The sequence below is a fragment of the Trachypithecus francoisi genome, unplaced genomic scaffold (assembly GCF_009764315.1).
Source record: "Trachypithecus francoisi isolate TF-2019V2 unplaced genomic scaffold, Tfra_2.0 Lachesis_group20, whole genome shotgun sequence".
Taxonomy (NCBI): domain Eukaryota; kingdom Metazoa; phylum Chordata; class Mammalia; order Primates; family Cercopithecidae; genus Trachypithecus; species Trachypithecus francoisi.
The window spans coordinates 8,345,092-8,367,706 of NW_022681466.1; the positions used below are offsets into that span (position 1 = coordinate 8,345,092).

At 52.5% G+C, this 22,615-nt stretch overlaps 1 protein-coding gene and 1 long non-coding RNA gene across 5 annotated transcripts in view; one reads left to right on the forward strand and one right to left on the reverse strand.

Moving 5' to 3' along the window:
* The window catches only part of MGAT5B (alpha-1,6-mannosylglycoprotein 6-beta-N-acetylglucosaminyltransferase B), an 82,901-nt gene extending 81,140 nt beyond the window's left edge, over window positions 1–1,761 (forward strand). For all 3 annotated transcript variants that reach the window (XM_033182322.1, XM_033182323.1, XM_033182321.1), the window contains one exon: window positions 24–1,761. In XM_033182322.1, coding sequence (XP_033038213.1) covers window positions 24–222 — 199 coding nt within the window. In that variant the 3' untranslated portion in view covers window positions 223–1,761. The remainder of the gene's footprint in view (window positions 1–23) is intronic.
* A 79-nt stretch (window positions 1,762–1,840) lies between these two features.
* Window positions 1,841–20,790, reverse strand: LOC117066743. Of its 2 annotated transcripts, none has more exons than XR_004430487.1 (3): window positions 20,476–20,790; window positions 15,580–15,830; window positions 1,841–1,925 (listed from the first exon to the last, which is right to left on the reverse strand). It is a non-coding gene; the product is annotated as an uncharacterized LOC117066743 (long non-coding RNA). The 2 variants fall into 2 exon arrangements; XR_004430488.1 differs by lacking the exon at window positions 1,841–1,925 and adding an exon at window positions 14,423–14,728.
* Between the last annotated feature and the right edge of the window lie 1,825 nt (window positions 20,791–22,615).

Here is a 22,615-nt window from a genome sequence, read left to right on the forward strand (position 1 = left end):
CGGTGCTGTGTGGTGCCTGCCAGGCTGCAGGTGCCCTGTGACAGCACCGAATCGGAGATGAACCACCTGTACCCGGCCTTCGCCCAGCCCGGCCAGGAGTGCTATCTGCAGAAGGAGCCTCTGCTTTTCAGCTGTGCCGGCTCCAACTCCAAGTACCGCCGGCTCTGCCCCTGCCGCGACTTCCGCAAAGGCCAGGTGGCCTTGTGCCAGGGCTGTCTGTGAGTCCACCTCTGCCGCCCTGCCTAGCACCCATGCTGGCTCTCTCCTGCCGCAGGAGAAAGCACCAGCAGGTTCTTAGCTCCGGCTGCTTGTCCTTCTCGCAACCCCTCCAGGCCTGAGCTTCCTTCCTTAGGCAGGAAGCTGGCAGAGGAGAGCTGTGCACAGAAATAGGAGGAGGCAGCACGCTGAGCCCCTGGGACCTCCTAGGCAGGCTCCTGGTTCTCTCCTGGGGACTCACGGCAGCATCATGGCCAAGAAGATGTCGGACTACTCGGAGTCCTCATGGCCCAGGAGCAGGTGGTCAGAGGCCCCTGGCTTTGTGCAAGGCCAGATCTGGGCCAGGTGGCGAAAGGGGCCTAGTCATTCTTGGGCCCAGGATGGGGCCTCTAGACTTGCAAGGGAGAGAAGCAGGGACCAGACTGCCCAATGGTCCCTGAAGGGTCCAAGGAGGGGCCCTCCCCATGGCCCTGGAGAGCAGGCCTGGGTGGTACCTGCTCCAGGCAGGGAAACTGGGGGCTCGCCCTCCTCCTATGAGGGGAGCCAGGCACACAGGGCCCATTGGTGTTTGGGATGTGGACAGAGGCGCAGGGGGCTGGGAGAAGGCTAAGCTGAGGAGTCCTGTTTGTGCCTCCCCTTAGCCCCTCCCCTCCCCATTTCCCGATTCCCCCACCCTCCCTCTACACTTGAGGACCACAGTTGGGGGTGCAGGAACCACCCGAACCCTAGCTGAATTGTTTCTCTCTCCTGCTTGTTCCAACCCTTTTCACTCTGGGCTTCTCCCAAAACCCATCCTGGCATGACCTGTGACTGACTCCAGACGGTGGATTTGTTCCAAAGCCTCAATCCCTACACCCTCCAAGGGGCAGATTTCCACCCCAGCCTCAGAGAATGGGCTCTGGGACCCCGCCCGGGGGTGGCCTTCATGCACCAGGCACTTCCACAGGTGCTGACTCCCCAACTCCCCAGCATCTTTTACAGACGTGGGCTTGGGATGGAGCCTCAGCCCCATGGTACGCCCTGCCCAGTTTCCAGTTGCCCCTGTGTGCTTACCCCAGATAACCTCCCAGCCCACCAGTGCCGAGTCCTCATCCCTACCTCCAGCTTCCTCCGGCCTCAAACCGCCTCCAGATCTAGCCGTCCTTCTCCGAGTGGCATGCCTGCCCCAGGATGCCCCCCCGCCCATGCCCAGAGCCCCGCCTGCCTCAGCGGGTCAGGCCTTCAGAACACTGCCACCCACCCAGTTTTATAATCCTGCTCCCACCCACCAACCTAGGCCTGCTCCTCCGCCCTTCCCAGGAGGCAGCCCCGGGATGCTGAAAGTTGGTGGAGGGGCCAGGCCGGACACTTCCCACGGGAGTCCCCTCCAGACATGGCTGGCCCCTGCAGCCGCAGAAACCACGATGGCAAAAAAAAAAAACTCATTGGTTCCCAAGGACTAACCTGTGGGGGAAAGCAATAGAGACACTCTTTTTCTCTCTCTTTTTTTAAAGATTTATTTCTTGAAATAATAAATATTTTATTGGGATGTGAGATGCAGAAGAGGAACTGTGCTGATTCTCATCTTCCTGCGGCATCCAGCGCTCGCCCGGGCGGAGGGCAGGTGGCCGTGGTGCCCGGGCTCTGCTCCGTGTCAGTTGCGGCCCATGGGGCGCTAGGCCTGCAGAGCTGGGTGCTGTCTGCTTCAAGCCGCCCAAAGGAAGTCCCTGCTGATGGCAGAGACCCAGGGTCTCTTAGCAGTCCCAGAGCTGTGACTGCAGGCACCCTGACAAGCAGTGGCGAACTCAGTCATGTTCACCTCAGGCTGGCCTCCGCCTGCCTCCAGCTGGCTGTGACAGTGGCAGCATGAGGTCAGAGAACACAAATCCATTTTGGTAAGAGCCTGAGCCACATAATGAGAAAACGAGCCAGTGTTTACTGCCTCAGGCACTGGGCTGAGAGTTTGTCCCATGCTTGAGTTGTCATTTCATGCACTCAGCTACCCTAGCAGGTAAGTGCTATTGTATTAATAGTTCCACTTTACAGCAAGAGGCACAGAGAGTTCAATTAACTTGCCCAAGGTCACACAGCTTGTAAGCAGAGAGGTGGGATTTGCTATAAAATGGGGATCATTTTCAAGTCGTGGTGAGGAGCAAATGGCTGGATAGAGTGACAGCCTGGCATGGTGACCCTGCATGCATGGTCTTTGCTCCAGGCTTTTTTTTTTTTTGAGACGGAGTCTCGCTCTGTCACCCAGGCTGGAGTACAGTGGCATAATCACACCTCACTGCAACCTCCGCCTCCTGGGTTCAAGCGATTCTCCTGCCTCAGCCTCCTGAGTAGCTGGGACTACAGGTGCCCACCACCACACCCGGCTAATTTTTGTATTTTTACTAGAGACAGGGTTTCACCATGTTGGCCAGGCTGGTCTCAAACTCCTGACCTCAAACTCACCTCAGCCTCCCAAAGTGCTGGGATTACAGGCATGAGCTACCGTGCCCGGCCTTCGCTCCAGGTTTTATGTGATCCTATATTTGAGTCGCTGCACAATCAGGGCCTTCCTTCCAGCCACGAGTTCTCCACTGGGGCAGTTTTGTTCCCTGAAGGACAGCTGGCACTGTTTTGGATTGTTGTGACTTGAGGCAGGGATAGCATGCTATTAGCCTCCGGTGGGGTCGAGTCCAAGGATGCTGGCAGCATCCTCCAGTGCACAGGACAGCCCCATGACACAGGAAGATCTGGCCTGGAGCGTCAGCAGCGCCAAGCTTGACACACCCTGTTCCAGGCCCGTGGTTCTCAAATTTTGGCATGCGTGAGAGTCACCGGATTCCTGAGCTTACCGAAACGCGCAGGTTGCTGGGCCCCACCCGAAGAGTTTCTGACTCAGCAGGTCTGGGGTTGGACCCTGGGATTTGAGTCTTTAATAAGCTCCAGGTGGGTGGGAGGATTGCTTGAGCCCAGGAGTTTGAGACCAGCCTGGGCAACATAATGAGACCTTGTTTCTACCAAAAAAAAAAAAAAAAAAGAAGAAAGCCAAGGTTGGTGGCATGCACCTGTGTTCCCAGCTACTCAGGAGGCTGAGGTGGGAGGATAGCTTGAGCCTAGGAGTTTGAGGCTGCAGTGAGCCATGATTGTGCCACTGCACTGTAGCCTGGGCAACAGAGCAAGACCTTATCTCAAAAAAAAAAAAAAAAGCCAGGCATGGTGGCTCACATCTGTAATCCCAGCACTTGGGAGGCCAATGCTTGAGTTGGAGACCAGCCTGGGTAACACAGACCTCATCTGTCTAAATAAAAACAAAAACAAACAAAAAAAAACTCTGGGTGCTGCTGCTGCTACAGGGGGCCAGGGCCCACACTTTGAGAACAGCTGGTCTAGACCAAGCAGGTACTAGAAGGTATTTCAAACATGAGAGTACCAATAACTCGATGCCAGTTTTTAATTAACAGTGACTGTGGCCATTTCCTTGTTCCCGCATGTAATGCCAGGTGAGAGTCCTCATACAACCAAATCCGCTCACAGAGATCAAAGCCACAGGCCATCAGAATTCCTCCTGTCCCCTCATTTTACAGATGGAGGCCCAAAGAGACCAGAGGTCTGGTCCATATCGTACAGCTGGAGGAAAAGCCCAGATCTCAGTCCCTCTCTGTCTCTGCTTCTGTCCCTCTCTGCTATGCTGCTTAAAAGAGGCTGAGAAAAAAATAGCTGAGCCAGGCATTTTCCATGGTCTTGTCCAGCAGGAGGCGGGTAGGGCTCAGAAACCTGGCCAAGGCCTTCTTTTAGGAACTGAGCCTAGTTAGAAAAAAAAAAAAAATGTCCAGGTGCGGTGGCTCACGCCTGTTTTCTCAGCATTTTGGGAGGCCAAAGTGGGAGAATCTGAGGTAGAAGGATCACTTAAGCCCAGGAGTTCAAGCAACATGGCAAGAACCCATCTCTACAAAAATTGTTATTATTTTTATTTTTTTGAGATGGAGTCTCACTCTGTCCCCCAGGCTGGAGTACAGTGGTGTGATCTCGGCTCACTGCAACCTCCGCCTCCCGGGTCTGAGCAATTCTCCTGCCTCAGCCTCCCGAGTAGCTGAGATTGCTAGGATTACAGGCACCTGCCACCATGCCCGGCTAATTTTTTGTATTTTTAGTAGAGACAGGGTTTCACCATGTTAACCAGACTGCTTTCAAACTACTGACCTTAGGTGATCCACCCGCCTCTGCCTCCCAAAGTGCTGGAATTACAGGCATGACCCACTGCACCCAGCCTACAAAAATTATTTAAAAATTAGCTAGTGTGGTGGCAAGTGCCTGTGGTCCCAGCTACTCGGGAGGCTGAAGTGGGATGATCGCTTGATTACTTGAGCCCGGGAGGTCCAGGCTACAGTGAACTGTGATTGTGCCGCACCACTGCACTCTAGCCTGAGTGACAGAGTGAGACCCTGTCTCCAAAAAAAGGACTTTAGTTTTTTGAGCAGTTTTATGTTCACAGCAAAGTTGGGTGGAAAGTACAGAGATTTCCCATATGCTACCTCCCCCACATACACAGGCCACCCCCACCATCTACATCCCCTACCAGAGTGGTCCATGCATTCCAATCTATGAGCCTACACTGACATCATCAACCAAACACAGTTCACATTGCAGCTCACTCCTGGTGCTGTGTATTCTACGTGTTTTGACAAATCTTGAATGAGATGTATCTGCTATTACGGCACCATACGGAGTGGTTCCATTGCCCTAAAAATCCTCTGTGCTCCCCCTATACATCCCTCCCTCCTTCTAACCCTGGAAAACCACTGATCTTACGACCATTTCCACAGTTTTACCTTTTCCAGATCATGAGGTAGTTGGAGCCCTTACAGTCTGTAGCCTTCTCAGAGTGGCTCCTTTCCCCTAGTAACATGCATCTAAGATTCCTCCGCATCTTCGCATGGCTTGATGCCTCATTTCCATTTAGCCCTGAATAATATTCCATTGTGTGGATGGATCACAGTTTGTTTACAGATTCACCTACTGAAGGACATCTTGGTTGCCTCCAAGTTTTGGCAGTTCTGAATAAAGCTGCTATAAACGTTCACGTCCAAGTTTTTGAGTGGAATCCATTTTCTTTTCTGCTTATAACAATCATAGTCATTTGTTTTGCTCACAGATCTGCAATTTGGGCAGGGCTTGGTAGAGGTAATTTGTCTCTGCTTCACGTGGCATCAGCTGAGGTGGCTCGCCCGGAGGCTGGAGAATCCCTTCCAGGACAGCTCACTCATGTGGCTGACAAGTTGGTGCTGTCAGCTGGGGAGCTCAGCAGGGGATTTGGGCTGGGGCCCGTGGTTCCCATCCATGTGAGCCTTTCCAAGGACTCTTTTGCTTCCTTGCAGCATGGTGGCTGGGTTCCCAGAGTGAACATGCCAGGAGAACAAGGTGGAAGTGAAAGGCATTTTTTTTCTTTTAACTAGCCTTGGAAGCCACACGCTGTCGATGCTGGCATACTCTATTGGTCGAGGGCGTCACAAAGCCCCTCCTGCTGCAGTTCATGAGGAGGAAACATAGATGCCACCTCTCAGTGGGAGGGGTGTCAAAGTCACAGTAGAAGAAGCGCTCGTGGAATGGGATATAGTGTTGCCTCTATCTTTGGAAAATATCATCTGCCAAAGATGCATCTTGGTCTTCCAGCATTTCTGGACGGTTGCCCTCATCTGGTCCAAGATGGCTCCCTTCTAAGGCCTCATTCCATCCAATGAAAGAGAAAAAGGAGAGGGGGAGTCAGCTCATGCCACTTCTGATTGTGCTGCATTGGCCAGAGCTTAGTCACATGGCCATACCTAGGTTTACCGGTTTATTGTAAAGGATTTTGCGAAGGATACAGATGTGTAGGGCGAGGTACGAGGGGGGCGGAGGACATGGAACTTCCGTGCCCTCCCTGGATGGCCACCTTCCAGGAACCTCCACATGTGCAGCTGTCCAGAAGCTCCTGGACACAGTTTCCAACTAATTCAGGTAAATGCCAAGGAACGATTGCTGCATCATATGGTAAAAGTACGTTTAGCTTTGTCAGAAACTGCCAAGCTGTGTTCCAAAATGGCTGAAGCATTTTGTATTACCAGCCCTGAATGAGAATTCCTGTGTTCCACAGCCTCACCAGCATTTGGGGTTGTCAGTGTTTTGGATTTGGGCCATTCTGATAGATGTGCAGTGGTATCACATTGCTGTCTTAATTTGCATTTCCCTGATGACATATGATGTGACATATATATTTCTTTGCCATCTGTGTATCGTCTTTGGCGAGGTGTCTGTTCAGGTCTTTTGCCCTTTTTTTAATTGAGTTGTTTTCTTATTGCTGAGTTTTAATAGGTCTTTATATATCAGCCTACTTTTGAATCCTGTCTGAACTTTTAAATGAAGCTGGAGGGGCTGGCTGGCAGTAGAGGGAGAGAAGTTGAGAATTAGAATTTGCAGCCCAGATGTCAGTGCCAGGCAGAGCTGTGGCTCCCATGCCTGCCTCTGAAGTTGGCCACGCCTCCTTCAGCCCTGGCCTAACTCTGAACAGTGGAGGGAAGGGCAGGCACGGGCTGGCCTCAGCACCACCCTGCCAGGTGACCACCCCTCCCCACTCACAGGTGAGGAAACAGGTGTGATGAAGTCCCTCAGCCTGTGGACTCACCTGAGGAGCCAATTAAGCCAAAAACCAAAATATCTAGGCAGGGCCAGGCATGGTGGCTCACGCCTGCAATCCCAGCACTTTAGGAGGCCGAGGCGGGCAGATCACTTGAGGTCAGGAGTTCAAGACCAGCCTGGCCAACATGGTGAAACCCGTCTCTACTAAAAATACAAAAATTAGGTGGGCGTGGTGGTGCATACCTGTAATCCCAGCTACTCGGGAGGCTGAGGCAGGAGAATCACTTGAGCCTAGGAGGTGGAGGTTGAGACTCTATTTCAAAAAAAAAAAAAAAATTTATTAGAGTCAGGGTCTCACTCTGTCAGCTCTCAAACTTCTGGGCTCAAGCAATCTTCCCACTTCAGCCTCCTGAGTAGCTGGGGCCACAGGCGTGTGTCACCAAACCTAATTTTTTTTATAGAGATGGGTGTGGGGGGGGGTCTCACTATGTTGCGTAGACTTGTGTCAAACTCCTAGGCTCAAGCGATCCTCCCACCTCGGCCTCCCCAAGTGCTGGGATTACAGGCGTGAGCCACCGCACCCGGTTGGCATCCGAGTTTCATAAAGCACTCCTCTGTGTGTCTCATGTGGTTCTGCTGTGAACCACTGCACTCACCCATCGTACCTGGCCAGCTCCTCTGCAGCCCTCGTGGCTCTGCCCTCCAAGGAGGGAGAGGAGGTTGAGTACCAACTCGGGGAGGCCTCATTTGAAGCCTTGGCCTCCAGCCCCAGCACGTGAGTTGACGCAACTTCTCTTGCAGCCCAGGGTCCACTAGCTGAGCCCAGTGGAGGAAAAGGCGGGGGGTCCAGCTGGACCTGGGGGCAAAGGATGCAAACAGGCCTCGGCTGGCTCCAAGATGGTCCTGAAGTTCAAGGGCAGGAGAAATAACATGAGTGGGAGGCTGGTAACGAGTTCCATCCCCCAGAGCCAGGAAAGCTGGAAGGCAGCAGAGGGGACAGGGTCCCAGGTCCCAGCAGGCCTGTAAGAGGCCAGCTGCCTGTGGAGGTCCAGGAGGCAGTCCCTACCCTGGGTTCTTCTCTTGGCAGCCAAGGCACCCTCTTAACTGGGCCTGGCGGGGCTGGAGGCCGAGCAGCTAGACCTGGTGGACCTGCCTTCCCTGTGCTCTGGCCCTGCAGCTGCCCCAGCTCCCTTGGCTGACTTAGAAGGCTCCCAAAGACTCCGTATGTTCCCGAACCCCACCTTCCCACACCCTCCCCTGGGGAAGATCTGACCTCTGGGGGTCAAGAGCAGTTTGGGGTCTCAAAAAAGAGGTCCGCAGGGTTTAGGTTTATCCACTCCTTTCTGCCTGGCCACACTGGCTCCTCCATGTATTGGCCTGGCACTCTCTAAAAGAGAATCCATGCATTCCCTTAATGGGGGCGGGGTCCTCTTTTCAGGACTGTGCTAGGGAGAGGCTGCCCTGCTCCTCCTTGGCTGTGCAGGTGCAGACCCCGCCACCCCATCCCGACAAGCCCGGCTCGGAAGGGAAGATGGGGTGAAAGCCCTGTCATGGTCCTTGCAACAGCACCGAGCTCCTCGCCGGGCTGGCACCCGGCATCCAACCTGCTGCTGCAGAACTTCCTTAGTTTGCACTTCAGCTTCCTCCTCTGTAGGATAAGGGACATCATCCTGGAACACAGGTGTTTTGAGGACTAAAGGAGGTAAGGCAGGTAAGATTCCAGGTGCTGCCTCTGAGATGAGGTGGCTGTTGATGACTACAAGACACTCAGCTGCTCTCGGGAGCTGCACTGTCTCCAGGGGCAAGGAGCTGCCGCCCCTCCTGGCAGGACAGCACAGTAAGGCTCAAGTGGTCCCCGGTTCCCAGCCTGCTGCCACCCAAGATTAGAAACCCCAAACCTGGGGGGCCTTCTCCTCACTGCAGCTGCTGGAGGGGTGGCTGTCCTTGGGCAGAACAACACAGAAGATGCTGTGGGTTGAATTATGTTTCCCCGCAAAAGATGCATTGAAGACACCCCTGGTGCCTGTGAATAGGAGCTTACTTGGAAATAGGGTGTTTCCAGATGTTCATCAATTTGAGAGGAGGCCAGACTGGATCAGCGTGGGTCCTAAGTGCAATGAGTGGTGTCCTTATCAGAAGAGGACCCAGGGACACACAGGGAGAAATCCCTGTGAAGACAGAGGCAGAGATCAGAGCCTTGCAGCCGTCCCAGCAAATACTAAGGACTGCTGGTGACCGCCGGAAGATGGGAGGGCAAAGAAGGACTTTTTCTAGCGCCTTCAGAGGGAACACGGCCCTGCTGGCACCCTGATGCTGGACTGTGGGCCTCCAGAACTGTGAGGAAATATGTTCCTGTGGTTTTAAGCCACAGCTTGTGGTAAATTACTATAACAGCCACGGGAAGCTCATACAGAAGGGTCAGATTTCTGCCTTTGAAGATAATAACAGAGGCCGAGCCACGCATCCTGACTCAGGAGTTAAACGGCCCCCTGGTCAGGCTGCTGGCTCCAGTGTGCAGCCCGCTTTATCTTTTCGCAGCAAATCAAAGTGTTTGCTGAAGAAAAGCCTCGAAGGAAAAAGAACGCAGCCCCCCAGGGATCCAGACCAGTCCCCCCGCCCCAAATAAACACAGACCTTCAGGGCACCTGGGGTGCAGAATCCAGGCGCTTACAGCAGGAGACGGGGATGGTCCTCAAGCCTGACTTTTCAGGTTGATTCTGCGCTCCTCTGGGACTGGCCCCTCTCAGTCGAGTCAGCCTGAGATCATCTCCTTCTGAGTCTCAGCTAAAAATAGTCCAGGCTCTGATGTCTGCATATATTTGAATATTGGGCTCAAGGGACCATGATTCTGGGGAAACGGTGCAGTTGGTTCCCCCTGATGTTGGGGCGTGAAGCCAACAGAGCACGTTCTCCCCATTCAATTCTCAGCTCTCACAGCTACCTAGCCCTGACCACCAGCCGCCTCTTCCTTAGAGAACCTTGCGGTGGGAGGGGGGGTCTTCTCCAGCCTAGGGCCCCATGGAGCAGCCCAAAGCTGGGTGGGATTTGGTTTTTGGAGTGCTGAGAGAGTTTCAGGCTGGGGTCTCAGCCCTGGGAGGGCTCCTTGGGCCCACAGAAGATACCCCTGGCCCCCATGGCTCCCCCAGCCCCATGCTGGTGCCCACCCAATCCTTGGACCTCTGAAGGTGGAGGGTGAGTAGAGACTACGAATCCCCCGGCCTTGTCTCAAGCCAGATTTAGACACCCTCACTTTCCCCTCTCCCCATCACCATCTGTTCAGCAAACATTCTGCCAGGAGCAGTGCTTGGTAAGGCACTAGGCCTGGAGGGTACAGTCTCCTGTCTAGTGGCTGAGTCCTGAGCCCCTGTGTCCAGGGCTGGGACCTGCTGGGGACTCAAGCGGGCTTCCTGAATCTGCTGGTGCCTAGTTTTCATCAGTTCTGGAGACCGCTCTGCCAATATCTCCGATCTTCTTTCTACCAATGACAGATCCCCCCTCCCCATCTCACCGTGCTGGGGATGAGTGTTTTCGCTCTGTCCTTCCACAGAGGCTGCGGTCCTGAAGGGGCCTGGCTTTCTGCAGGGGTCTCGATTCTGCATGTCCATCCCCAAGGCCACACCTCTCGTCTCCATGGAGGAGTCAGAGTCCAAGCCCTGGACCCCAGGACCGGGAAGCCTCAGCCAGCACAGGTCACACTCACGCGGCCACCATATGTTTTTCAGCTCCTGGTTCACTCTGGCCCTTGGGCTTCCCCTCCTTCCTGCAAGCTCATCTCTGCGTTAAGCTGGATGTGATTGCTTGTGGTGGTTCCTTTCCTTTTCTTTGCATTTTCCTTTCCTTTCTCTTCTTTCTTTTCCTTTCTCTTCTTCTCCCCCTTCCCTCCCCTCTGCTTTTCTTCTCTTCTCTTGACTGAGTCTCGTGCTCTGTCACTCAGGCTGGAGTGCAGTGGCGCGATCCTGGATCACTGCAACTTCCACCTCCTGGGTTCAAGCAATTCTCCTGCCTCAGCCTCTTGCGTAGCTGGGGTTACAGGCGCCCACCACTCCTGGCTATTTTTTTGTATTTTTAGTAGAGATAGGGTTTCGCCATGCTGGCCAGGCTGGTCTCGCACTCCTGACCTCAAGTGATCTTGGTCTTGGCCTTGGCCTCCCAAAGTGCTAGGGTGACAGAGCCAGCGCCCGGCCGGTTCCTTTTATTTTCTGGTGTTTCATAAAGAAAGGCTACGCAGTTCCCGTGCCTGACATAGGACGAAGTTGTTAACCTTCCCAGAGGTGCTTTCGTGTAAAGAGTGACTTTTCTTCTGGGATATGATAAAGAACGTGGACCATGGAGCCAGACAGCCCCGGGGTCAAACCCTGTCTTGGGCCCCCATCTCTAGCTGTGACCCACAGAGTTTATGTCTCTGAAATTTTGTTCCATCACCAGGTTAAATACCACCGTGTTGGAAACAAATGGCCACAAATTTAGTGGCATAAAATAACACAATATATCTTACAGTCCTGAACATCAGAAGTCTGGAACAGCCCTCACTGGGCTAAAATCAATGTGTCAGCAGGGCTTGCCTGCATCCCTCTTGGGGGCTGTAGGGGAGAATCCATTTTCTTCCTCGTCTGTTTTCTAGAGGCTGCCTGCACTCCCTGGTTCTCGATCCCTTCTTGCATCTTTACAGCCAGCAATGACCAGTCAAGTCCTTCCTGTATATCTCATCCCTCTGATGCTGACTCTCCTGCCTCCTTTTTTTTTTTTTTGAGACAGGGTCTCATTCTGTTGCCCAGGTGGGAGTGCACTGGTATGAGCACAGCTTACTGCAGCCTCTACTTCCTAGGCTCAAGTGATCCTCCCACCTTAGCCTCCAAGGTAGCTGGGACTACAGGTATGCGCCTCCACACCCAGCTAATTGTTATATTTTTAGTAGAAATGGGGTTTGTCGTGTTGCCCAGACTGGTCTCGAACTTCTGAGCTCAAGCGATCTGGCCACCTTGGCCTCCCAAAGTGCTGGGATTACAGGCATGAGCCACTGCACCAGGCCTTCAAATGTTAATCTCACCCAGAAACACTCTCAGAGAAACACCCAGAATGTTTGACCAGTACCTGAGCACCCCATGGCCCAGTCAAGTTGACAGATAAAATTACTCACCATGACCTCCTTTCAGGGAAGGAGTAAATCTCATCACACACACGAAGGTGCTGGGGTCAGCTCCCATGAGCTTCCAGAGATGGTTGTTAGATTTTCAGGAATTTTGCAAGCCGGTTGTTAAATTGTTAGTATCTCCAAACTGGCCAGGGTGGGAGTATTACACCACGGAAACTGGCAAGTACTAGAAATCAGGACTTTTTATTTCTTATTTGCATTTTGCCTGTTCTAGACTTTGAATATAAAGATCAGTGTGATCCCTTATACATAGCTATCCTTGGGGCATATATATCTATCTATATATACCTATATATCTCTATATATATACTTATATATCTATATATATACCTATATATCTATATATATATAGATTTTTTTTTTGTTTTTTGAGACCGAGTCTTACTCTTTTGCCCAGGCTGGAGTGCAGTGGTGTGATCTTGGCTCACTGCAGCCTCCACCTTCTGGGTTCAAGCGATTCTCTTGCCTCAGCCTCCCTAGTAGCTGGGATTACAGACTCCCGCCACCACACCCGCTAATTTTTGTATTTTTAGTAGAGATGGGGTTTCACCATGTTGGCCAGGCTGGTCTCCAACTCCTGACCTTAAGTGATCCACCCATCTCGGCCTCCCAAAGTGCTGACCTTGGGGTATAATTTATCACCATTCTTCCCGAGGTTAGTTATGTGCATCAAAGCCTTAAAAACACATGTCCTTTGATCAGGTAATTTCACCTTTAGAAATGTCACTGAGGGGCTGGGCGTGGTGGCTCAAGCCTGTAATCCCAGCACTTTGGGAGGCCGAGACAGGCGGATCACGAGGTCAGGAGATCGAGACCATCCTGGCTAACACGGTGAAACCCCGTCTCTACTAAAAAACACAAAAAACTAGCCGGGCGAGGTGGCGGGCGCCTGTAGTCCCAGCTACTCGGGAGGCTGAGGCAGGAGAATGGCGTAAACCCGGGAGGCGGAGCTTGCAGTAAGCTGAGATCTGGCCACTGCACTCCAGCCTGGGCGACAGAGCGAGACTCAGTCTCAAAAAAAAAAAAAAAGAAAAGAAATGTCATCGAGGTAAGTGAATGAGGGTATGGGTAGATATTTATGCAAAAGCCTGTTCATCAGATTTATTTAGAATAATGAAAAGTGGGAAATGGCCCAGTAGTGAGGAGCTGATAAGTTAAGGGACCTGTAGGCCCCTACAGTGGAATATTACAGAACCATGAATAATGAATTGGTAGGCCAGGTGCAGCGGCTTATACCTGTAATCCCAGCACTTTGGGAGATCGAGGTGGGAGGATCACTTGAGCTCAGGAGTTCAAGACCAGCTTGGGCAACATGGCGAAACCCCATCTCTACAAAAAAAAATTACAAAAATTTGTAATTTTTGTGGTGTGGTGGTGCTGCGCCTGTAGTCCCAGGTACTTAGCAGGCTGAGGTGGGAAGATCACTTGAGCCTGGGAGGTTGAGGCTGCAGTGAGCCGAGATCGCGCCCTTGCACTCCAGCCTGGGTAACAGAGCAAGACCCTGTCTCAAAAAAAAAAAAAGAAGAAGAAGAAAGAAATGTTGGATGATTGTTTTGTTTCTGGAGAGCGAGTTTACCAGTTCACCACTGACCACACGTGTCAGGTGCCTCGGCTGGTGGTAATGGTAATTCTCTTCTCTTCCCCACTTTGCTGAAGACAGAAGTCTTCATTATCCAGTGAAGGAGCTTCCCAAAGGTGAAGTGCCACCCTGGTGGAAGGTTTTTTTGTCTGGTGTGGCCCATGGCTCCTCCAGGCCCTCCTTTCCCTCAGCCCTGCCCCACACTCTGGAAGCCCCACCTCAGTCCAGAGTCTCCTGCACCCCAGCCCGGGGCCAGGAGAGCTGGTTGAAGCCAGCACAGGCAGCTCCTCAGAGCCTGCTCATTGAGGATTTGACAGTCAACGTGTGACTTGCGGTCTGAGAGTGGCCCTGCCTCCCCTTGCCACTACTTAAGAAAATAATTCATAATAATTAATGAATAAACTGGGTTTATTGAGAGCCATTTACCACAAAAGGCCTGAGGGTACACTGCACTCAAGCATAATTAAAAGTGGCATCTTTTAAACGTCAATTTGAAATGGAACACTGGCTTGGTTGCCCAGTACAGTCTGGGCCTCTCTCTGATTCCACCTTTGCAGATGGAGCCTGAGATGATGGGAGGAGGAGGGGAGGTTGGTCCTGAGAGTGAGGGTACAGCCAGAAACCGTGGGGAGGACCTGGAGGAGTGTGGTCCCAAAGATCAGAGTAGGTCTTCAGTCTGAGAGGGCTGGTGCAGCCATGGCCACCAGCAGGGAGGGAACAGGGTGGCCTGGAAGCAGGTGACCATTTGCTACAGAGGGAGAGGATGAAATCCCTGGTGCCAAACTCAGGCCACTTGGCCCCTGCATGCCAGCCGAGTCTAAAGGGAACAGGTTTCCCCTATTAGGCCCAATGCCCTGTGCTCCTTCCCTGGCCAGGGATGGTGATTCATTCATTCATTCATTCATCAAGAGTTTACTGAGAACCTGCTGCCTGCAAGCACCACTCTGGAGATACAGCTGTGCACGAAAGAAGGTGCCTGCTCTTGGGGAGCTTATAATGCAGTTGGCGGAAGACAGACAATAAACGAATATTTAATACATGTCATAGAGAAACTCATAGCAAGAGGGCGAGGGAGTGTGGAAGGTGGGAAGGTAGTCCTGGGTTTCTAGGGCGATCTCAAGGACATGACATTTGGGCAGGAAGTGAGGGAGTGAGCTAAAGGGAAGAGCATCCAGGTAGCAGGAACAGCCTGTGCAAAGGCCCTGAGGCAGGTGCAAGATGGAGGAAAGAGGCTAGCATGGGTGGAGCAGAGCAGGGAGGGTAGAGTGAGGATCAGACTCATTCTCTGTAAGAGTTGCTGAACTCCAGCCCTGTAGGTGGCCCTGGACTTGACCCTCGAGATATAGTGGTAAACATAGCCATCCTCATCCTCAAAAAGCTCAGCGTCTATAGGGAGGGCCCCACCATGGAGAGGCGCTTAGATGGCTGAGGGTGCGGTATGCGGCTCCTGGGGGCTTCTGATTGGCCAGGTGGGAGCACTGACCTGAAAAGCCTGACCAGGTGTGGTGGCTCACGCCTATAATCCCAGCACTTTGGGAGGCCGAGGCGGGTGGATCACCTAAGGTCAGGAGGTCGAGACCAGCCTGACCAACATGGAGAAACCCTGTCTCTACTGAAAATACAAAATTAGCCCGTGTGGTGGCACAAGCCTGTAATCCCAGCTACTTGAGAGGCTGAGGCAGGAGAATCATTTGACCTAGGAGGCAGAGGTTGCAGTGAGCCGAAATTGCGCCATTGCACTCCAGCCTGGGCAATAAGAGCGAAACTCCATCTCAAAAACAAACAAACAAGCAAAAAAAAGCCTGGGCATCCCGACTTACGCAAGGGCAGGTGGGGCCTGGAGAGCCCTCCCTCCACATCTCTCACCTCTCAGGAGCCCCCAGTGTGGGCCTGGGAAGCAGCTTGACCTTAGCGGCTGTATCCCACTCACTTCCCCTCTCTTTCCTACCGGCTTCTCTCCCTGCTGCCCTGGCTGTGGAGACCCCCTCTTCCTGTGGAGACCCCCTTAGAAACCACTGCTGCCCCCAACCCACAACATGAGTCTGGGACTCACCATTGACTCTGGATAATGATTGGGTCCTTCCCTCCTCCTGGGGGAAATGTGCGCGGGCCCCTCCCAGAGGCGAGCTGTCTTCAGCCACGAGCACATGGACCGTCTGCAGGTGCCCTGCTCCATGTCCCTTGCTGGGAAACCCTACTCACTGGCTCTTGATCTTTCTGTAAAATCAGGGGACACTTATCCCTTGGTATCCCAAACAAGGCTAACGAAAGCTCCACGAGGGTGACATGGTGGAACCCCAATTCCTGCCAGGATCGAGAGAGGTAGTCATCGGGATTAGAAGGTGTCCACAGCTGCAAGAGCAATCTCCTGGCTGTCCCCGAGAGTCCAGGCTGTGGGCTGCAGACCAAACCTTTCTGCTGCTTCTCATCAGTCAGCCTGTTCCAGGGCCCAGAACAGATGCCGTGTTTGAGGAATCCCACTTTTGGGCAAGGCTGGATGCAGGGCAGGGAACACCTGGATGTGAGGTGGCCTGGCACTGGGTAGGAATACACGAAAAGCAAAGATCAGGCATGGTGGCTCACGCCTGTAATCCCAACACTTGGGAGGACAAGGCAGGTGGATCACCTGAGGTCAGGAGTTTGAAACCAGCCTGGCCAACATGGTGAAATCCCATCTCTACTGAAAACAAACAAACATTAGCTAGGCGTGGTGGCACAGGCCTGTAGTCCCAGCTACTTGGGAGGCTGAGGCAGGAGAATCACTTGAACCTGGGAGGCAGAGGTTGCAGTGAGCCAAGATTGTACCACTGCACGCCAGCCTAGGCAACAGAGCGAGACTCCTTCTCAAAAAAAATAAAAAAGAAAAATAAAAATAATAAAAAAAAGAATACAGGAAAAGCAAAGCCTCTTTGACCAGGTTCCTGCCTCTTGGTATCCTGCAATTTCCCTGATGAAAGAAACAAAGGCCAGGAAGTAGTGGTGTCAGCCCTCATTTCAGAAGCTTTCAAACAGCTGTCTTGGCTGTTGGGATTGTAGGGGTGAAGTTTTGCTGAAAATCAGTTGACCAAAGGCAGATGAATAGGAGAAACGGCGTTCACAATTTGTTGTCATGTGCACAGCATGGGGGAATTGCAGAATGATCACCCAGTAACTTGGTGGCTTACAGATACTTATATACCCGTTTTTTTTTTTTTTTAATTTTGAGACAGAGTTTCACTCTTGTCCCCCAGGCTGGAGTGCAATGGTGTGATCTCGGCTCACTGCAACCTCTGCCTCCTGGGTTCAAGCAATTCTCCTGCCTCAGCCTCCCAAGTATCTGGGATTACAGGCACCTGCCACCATGCCGGGCTAATTTTTTTGTATTTTTAGTAGAGACAGGGTTTCGCCATGTTGGCCAGGCTGGTCTTGAACTCCTGACCTCAGGTGATCCGCCTGCCTCGGCCTCCCAAGGTGCTGGGATTATAGGTGTGAGCTACTGCGTCCAGCACAGATACTTACGGACTTTTCATCATAGGAGAAAGGAAGGTGGGAAAATGGGGATGATTTCAAGAGAGATGTTTTAAGAGGGTAAATGATTTTCAGGGGGATTCTGTGGGCTTGGAGAACATATAATGGCCTGGGTCAGAGTCTGTTGGGCCCACAGAGCAGTGTGACAAGTCTGCCTAGGTGTGTTGACAGACTGCAGTCTTTCTTCCTGCAATATGAGTTAGTAATGAAAACTCAGGGAAGTGGCTGGGCGTGGTGGCTCACCCTTATGATCCCAGCACTTTGGGAGGCCAAGGCAGGCAGATCATTTGAGGTCAGGTATTTGAGACCAGCCTGACCAACATGGTGAAACCCTGTCTCTACTAAAAATACAAAAATTAGCCAGGTGTGGTGGTGGGTGCCTGTAGGCCCAGCTACTTGGGAGGCTGAGGCAGGAGAATTGCTTGAACCCGGGAGGCGGAGGTTGCAGTGGCTGAGATGGCGTCACTGCACTTCAGCCTGGGCAACAGAGTGAGACTCTGTCTCAAAAACAACAACAACAAAAAACACCTCAGGGAAGGCAACTGCATCCTTCTTTAGCAGGTCTGGTTTCTGGGTAGATAAGGAAACTTCAGAGAACAGCTTCATCCTGTGCTCTGAGAGAGACAGAGGACTGTGGGGGCGGTCAGGGAGAACTTGAGGCCACCTCATGTCAAAGCGCCATGTTTTGGGGTATCAGTTTCTGGGTCCTGAAAAGGTCTTTGTTTCCCCCCACCCATGCATCCATCCATCCATTAAAAAGTAATTACTGCATGCATATCCTGAGCCAAAGACTGTGTTTAAGCTCCCAGGACATAGCTCTTTGTCCCCTCTGCCCCTCGAGAGGGATGGCTCACTTGAAAGTTTAATGCTACAGTGGAATTATAATTATGAAAAACCACACACTGCAATTCAGGTTTAGGATGAAAGTATTAATTTCCTGGTTTTAATTATTCAATAGAAATTAATGAAAATTCAAGAGGAATCTCCAAGGAGCTTCTCTAACTAGCAGAGGTGGGGTGGATCGAGGAGAGGAGAGTGGAGTGGAGTAGAGTGGAGTAGAGTGGGGTAAGCCAGAGGCTGAGGACCCTGCACCTCTGCCCAACCCTGCTCATCTGGGAGCTTTCCCAGGGCGAAGGTACGAGCCTGCTGCATGAACCAAGCCTCGAACCAGGACTCAGGCTTGCTCAGTCATTTGGGAGACTGGGGCTGGGCTGTGTGTCGAGTTCCATCCCTGCCAGGATGATGCCAGACAGTGGAGAGATGAAGACCCAGCCCTGCCCTCAGGGAGTTCCTGGGTCATTGCAGGGAGACAGACCACACCTGTAGGGCCTGAGCTAAGCCCTGGAGTTCTGGAAATGCCGAGCCAGGCTGCTGGGACGAGGTGGGAGGTGAGGACAGGAAAGGCTTCCCTGAGAAGATGACTGGCAGAGTTCTGAGGGTCTCTCCCTCCTGGGTGAACTGAGAAGCTGCCCTCTGAACAGAGGCAAAGCAACATTTTAAAGCACTGGTGACCATTTGGGGCAGGATAATTTCCCAGCATGATAATGTGTCATTTGTCCTCACTTTAAAAGAATCCAAATTCAGAGCACTCTAGCGCGCGCTCTCTCTCTCACGGTCTCTCTCATCCACCCCTAAGGGCTAGGAGGGTGGAAGATAAAATTCTGAGGATGGGACGGCTCTGAGGCTTGCAGAATGGGAGATACTTTCACTCAATGTCACTTCCCCAGAAAGGAAGAGGGTTGGAGCTTTGAGGGCAGATGATTCGGAGGGTGGGGGAACCTGTGTCCCAGTTCTAGCAGTCTCCCTACAAGATGACAGGTCCTGAAAAGGGATGGCTGCAAAGGCTGTGATGACCCCAGGAGCTCTGGCCTCAGAAGCCCTGGCAAGGGGTCCCCACACCCAAGCTCAGTGCCAAGGAGGAAGCTTTGGATGGAATGCAATTGATTCCTGCCTCATGGCCAGTTTGGCATCTATTTGTAAATTCATTTCCGCGTTCTGACTGTCTACTTAGGTATGCTCTTTGAATTCTCCTTTGAACTTGGTTGTGGCACCTTGCAGGCTCCCTCATGAATTAATGAGTCAAATAAAATCATGGGCATTTGTTTGTTCTATTTGATGGAGCCATGATATTTCTTTATAAAAAGTATTCTCTAGCAACGCCTTATAGTCCTAGTAGTGAGAACTACTACAGGCGCCCATGCTAAGAGGAAGAACAGAGGCATAGACACTTGAAGTAGCTTGCCCAAGGTCACACAGCTAGGTGGGGTGGGGCCAGGATTTGGATGCAGCAATCTGGTTCAAAGTCCTTAAAGAGCACTTGAGCTCTGTTATCTGTCAGTCCCCCAAGTAACCCTACAAAATAGGTACTTTATTTTTAGAGACAGATCTCACTCCGTTGCCCTGGCTAGAGTACAGTGGTCCGATCACAGCTCACTGCAGCCTCAACCAGGAGGTTGAGGAGCTCAAATGGCCCTCCCACTTCAGCCTCCTCAGTAGCTGGGACTACAGGTGCACACTACGGGGCCTAACTAATTTTTTTACTTTTTGTAGAGTCGGGATCTTGCTATGTTGCCCAGGCTGGTCTCGAACTCCTGACCTCAAGCGACCCTCCTGCCTCAGCCTCCCAAAGTGCTGGGACTACAGGCATGAGCCACTCCGCCAGGCAAAATAGGTACATTATTTATGCTCAAGAACGGCAGCACGGAGGTTAAGTAATTCATCCTCTCTCTCACGGTAAGTGGTTGTTTCTATAGTAGGATCACTGTACACTGTGTGGTGGATTTGATGTCTGCACTGAGGGAAAGTGCTGATAGAATATTAACAAAAATCGTGACTAGCATCTGTTGAGCACTTTCTCTTTTTTTTTTTTTTTTTGAGACGGAGTTTCACTGGTCGCCCAGGCCAGAATGCAATGGCGCCATCTCGGCTCACTGCCACCTCGGCCTCCCAGGTTCAAGCGATTCTTCTGCCTCAGCCTCCTGAGTAACTGGGACTACAGGCGTGCGCCACCACGCCCGGCTAATGTTTTGTATTTTTGGTAGAGACAAGAGTTCACCATGTTGGCCAGGCTGGTCTCGAACTCCTGACCTCAGGTGATCCTCCCGCCTTGGCCTCCCAAAGTGTTGAGATTACAGGCGTGAGTCACCGCGCCTGGCCCCTACTGAGCACTTCCTAAGTTCCAGATACTGCGGGAAAGTCTATACCCAGATCATCTCATTTACTCCTAAGTCCCTACAAGGTAGGTAATTTCATTGGCCTATGTTACAGATAGAAAGACTTTGAGGCACCCAGAGGGTGAGCGGCTTGAGGTTTTCTTCCTCTCTGGGTTTATCTGAAGCTGAGCTCTGCTGGTGGACGTGGCCCGTAGCCGTCTGCCCTAAGAACTGGCCTGGACCCCCCAAACACCACCCTTCCCCTCCCGAGGCCCCCCAGCCGCACTTACACCCTGAAGGCGGATCCCTTGACTCCCGAGAGGCTGGCGGTGGAGTGCGCGGCAGGACCGCAGGGCTGATCTCTGCAGCTGGGCTGGGCTTTGGGGACCTCGGCCTTGAAAATCTCCTAATTACCGGTGGGGGCGGAGCCGCGTCTCCAGGATCTCGGGGAGGGCGTCGGGGGTCAGGGATTGCAGGTGCCCGCAGCCGGCCTCGGTTGTTTACCAGGCACCCGTCACGCTCATTGAAATGTGCCAAATAGCTGCCCGGCGCGGGTCCGAGCCGAGCAGCGGGCTCCGGGTCACCTGCCGTGTTGATGAGGTGTTAAAGAGGCAAAAGCGCCGGAGCGGCAGCTTCATTTGCAAGGGAAATGACTTGACGCTGCCCTTCATTTGCAGTCTTTCGGCCCAGAGGCTCTGATTAGCTGCGGAGGAAAAGCCCTCCTGTTTTATGCATAAGGAGCTCTGCCTGCAGACCCTCGGCTGCTCACCCGCCCCGGCTCTGCCTTCTCCTCCTCCCAAGCCGGGAAGGAGGAGAGGGGTCCCCAGAGGGCAGGATCCAAGGCTGAAGCCCAAGACCAACCCTTGGTGATGAAAATAGAAATTTCTTGAAGCAAGGCTGCCATAAAGTGGAGTGAGACTCATCGGCGAGGGGGGGGAACTGTGCGATCTCCATCCGGGGTCTTCAGGGCAACTGCATGAGCTCAGCCTGCTAAAGCCTGGCAGGCAGCGGGAGCCCCCCTGGGGTTCCGGGCTCTCCACCCAGTGGCTCTGTGCAGCGCTTCCCTCCTGGAGAACCTAGTACCCCCTTCCAGCCCCTCCTGGTGCCACACCTCTGCACCGAGACCCTCCCCCTACGTCCTTGGTCTCTGGCGCTGACTTCCTCTAGGAAAGGGGAAACAGTGGGCTAGATGCTTTTGCAAATATTTTCTCTACAATCTCCAATCTTTGTGACAATTACCCTTAAAAGTTAGACCTTACATCCATTTCCTTTCCTGTTACCCACACCCCCTCCCCCTTCCCTGGACTCCCCGAGTTTTTTTTTTTTTTTTTTTTTTTTTTACCACCACCTCCCTTGCAACCCACATTCTCCGCAGCTGCATCTGCCAGGCTGCCAGCTCTGTGAGCCAGCTGTAAATGTGATTAATGCTGAAGGAAGCGCTGCTGGCTGCAAGGACGCATCCCTGGCTGGGGCACAGCGCTGGGTCAAGTGGCCAGCTGGGGCCAGGCAGGTGAAGGATTAATCCAGAATCTTGACCAACAATCAGATGGCTGTTTTTCCCAGACAATGGGTCTGAAGGGGGCAGTGCCCAAGGTTCACCCTTGAAAACTCCCAAGGGTCGCAACCCAGTGGCATTGGGAGCGCCTTGGCTAGGGGTCTCTTGAGCCTGAACCCAGGCTTTGGGGCCTGGTTGCCCCTTAGGGTTATTAGATATGAGTTCTACATTTCTTTTCCAAGAATTAATACGACAGTGTGTTTAATTCTTTGCCTTCTACTTTTAAACTTAACTGTCTCGTAGAGCAACCTTTTTTGATTGCCTACTCCACCGATTCATTTTGATCACCTGCTCCACCCTGACTCCTTCGGATCACCTACTCCACCCTAACTCATTTAATCACTTGCTCCACCCTAACTCATTCAGATTACCTGCTACCTGCTCTGCCCTGACTCCTGCCAAAGCACTCACCCCATCACTCTCTTTAGCCAGTTGGAATTAGTTTAGCCTGTGCAGTCTAACCCTAGCCAATAGGGGAACCACACAGCAGCAGGCGCCACGTGTGTCTGGGATAAGAGCCCCTTCCCCTCCCTTGTCCAAGTGTGCGCTCACCATTGCTCCATCTGTAAGGGCACACCCTTCTATGGAAGTAAATTGCCTTGCTGAGAATTAAAACAGAAAATTTTATATTCGAGTGCTATTCCTTCTACAGCACTGAAACTTACACAGCGCCATGCCAGGGTGTGGCGGAGGTGGAAGTCCTGTCACTGTCTATAGCTCACGCTGGCATGAACACATTTCAGACCCAGTTAAAGTCTGGCTCTGTCGCTGACCAGCTGGGTGGTTTGGGCAAGTTCCTTCACCGCCGAGCCTCAGTTTTCTTGTCAGAAGAATGGGGATGCAAGTCCCTATCTTTAAGGGTTATGGAGAATTGG